The sequence below is a fragment of the Propithecus coquereli genome, unplaced genomic scaffold, assembly GCF_000956105.1.
Source record: "Propithecus coquereli isolate 6110/MARCELLA unplaced genomic scaffold, Pcoq_1.0 Scaffold472, whole genome shotgun sequence".
In the NCBI taxonomy this organism is placed as follows: Eukaryota; Metazoa; Chordata; class Mammalia; order Primates; family Indriidae; genus Propithecus; species Propithecus coquereli.
This window is the reverse complement of record NW_012150530.1, coordinates 844,629-845,260: the sequence shown is the minus strand read 5'-3', so window position 1 is coordinate 845,260 and position 632 is coordinate 844,629. Positions and strand designations below refer to the sequence as shown.

Here is a 632-nt window from a genome sequence, read left to right as displayed (position 1 = left end):
AAGCACATAATCTATTAAAAATCTTTAATGTTGAGAGATGAGTTAGCATTGAGACAGTTTGTTAAGCATACCTTAAACTGCAACATTTCATTTTTGTGATATTTCACCTCCACACGAAGAGTTGAGATGGGTTCAGAAGGTAGCTTTATTCTGGCATTTGCAGTATTTAATTGGAGGTCAGCTGTAATACCCATTGATGAATACTGAGTTGACTTGACTAAATAAGGGTTGTCTTCTCTTGGAAAGTAACAATTAGGTGCTTTGGATCCAGAAGTAGCCTAAAAACACAATGCAAGTTCATTGCCAGAAATTGTAAGCATTGTAATATTTGACTTTTCAAAAAAATAAAGTAAGCTTATGTTTAATCACATGTTGTTTGATTTACAAGTTGTATTGTTGAATACTAAAATGCAATAGTAATCACAGCATAAAATTTCTATTATGTGACCTGAAATCCCATGTACTAAAATATTACATAGAATATTTATATTTTGTCTCCACAGAAAGAAAATTAGAGCAGAAAGAAGAAATGTCATAGATTCTCTTACTCAAAAAATAGAACTAGATTGTGTTATCTGTAAAAATTAAGCATATTCCTCATAAATTTTGATCCTATGGTTGTACTTACTCTT

At 30.7% G+C, this 632-nt stretch overlaps 1 protein-coding gene across 1 annotated transcript in view; it reads right to left on the bottom strand.

The window, feature by feature from the left end:
• Window positions 1-71: 71 nt before the first annotated feature.
• SI (sucrase-isomaltase (alpha-glucosidase)) overlaps window positions 72-632 on the bottom strand; it is a gene marked incomplete at its 3' end in the record, with an annotated part of 88,057 nt that continues 87,496 nt past the window's right edge. The window contains exon 19 of the mRNA XM_012655338.1: window positions 72-278. Within this exon, the coding sequence (XP_012510792.1) occupies window positions 72-278 (207 nt within the window). The remainder of the gene's footprint in view (window positions 279-632) is intronic.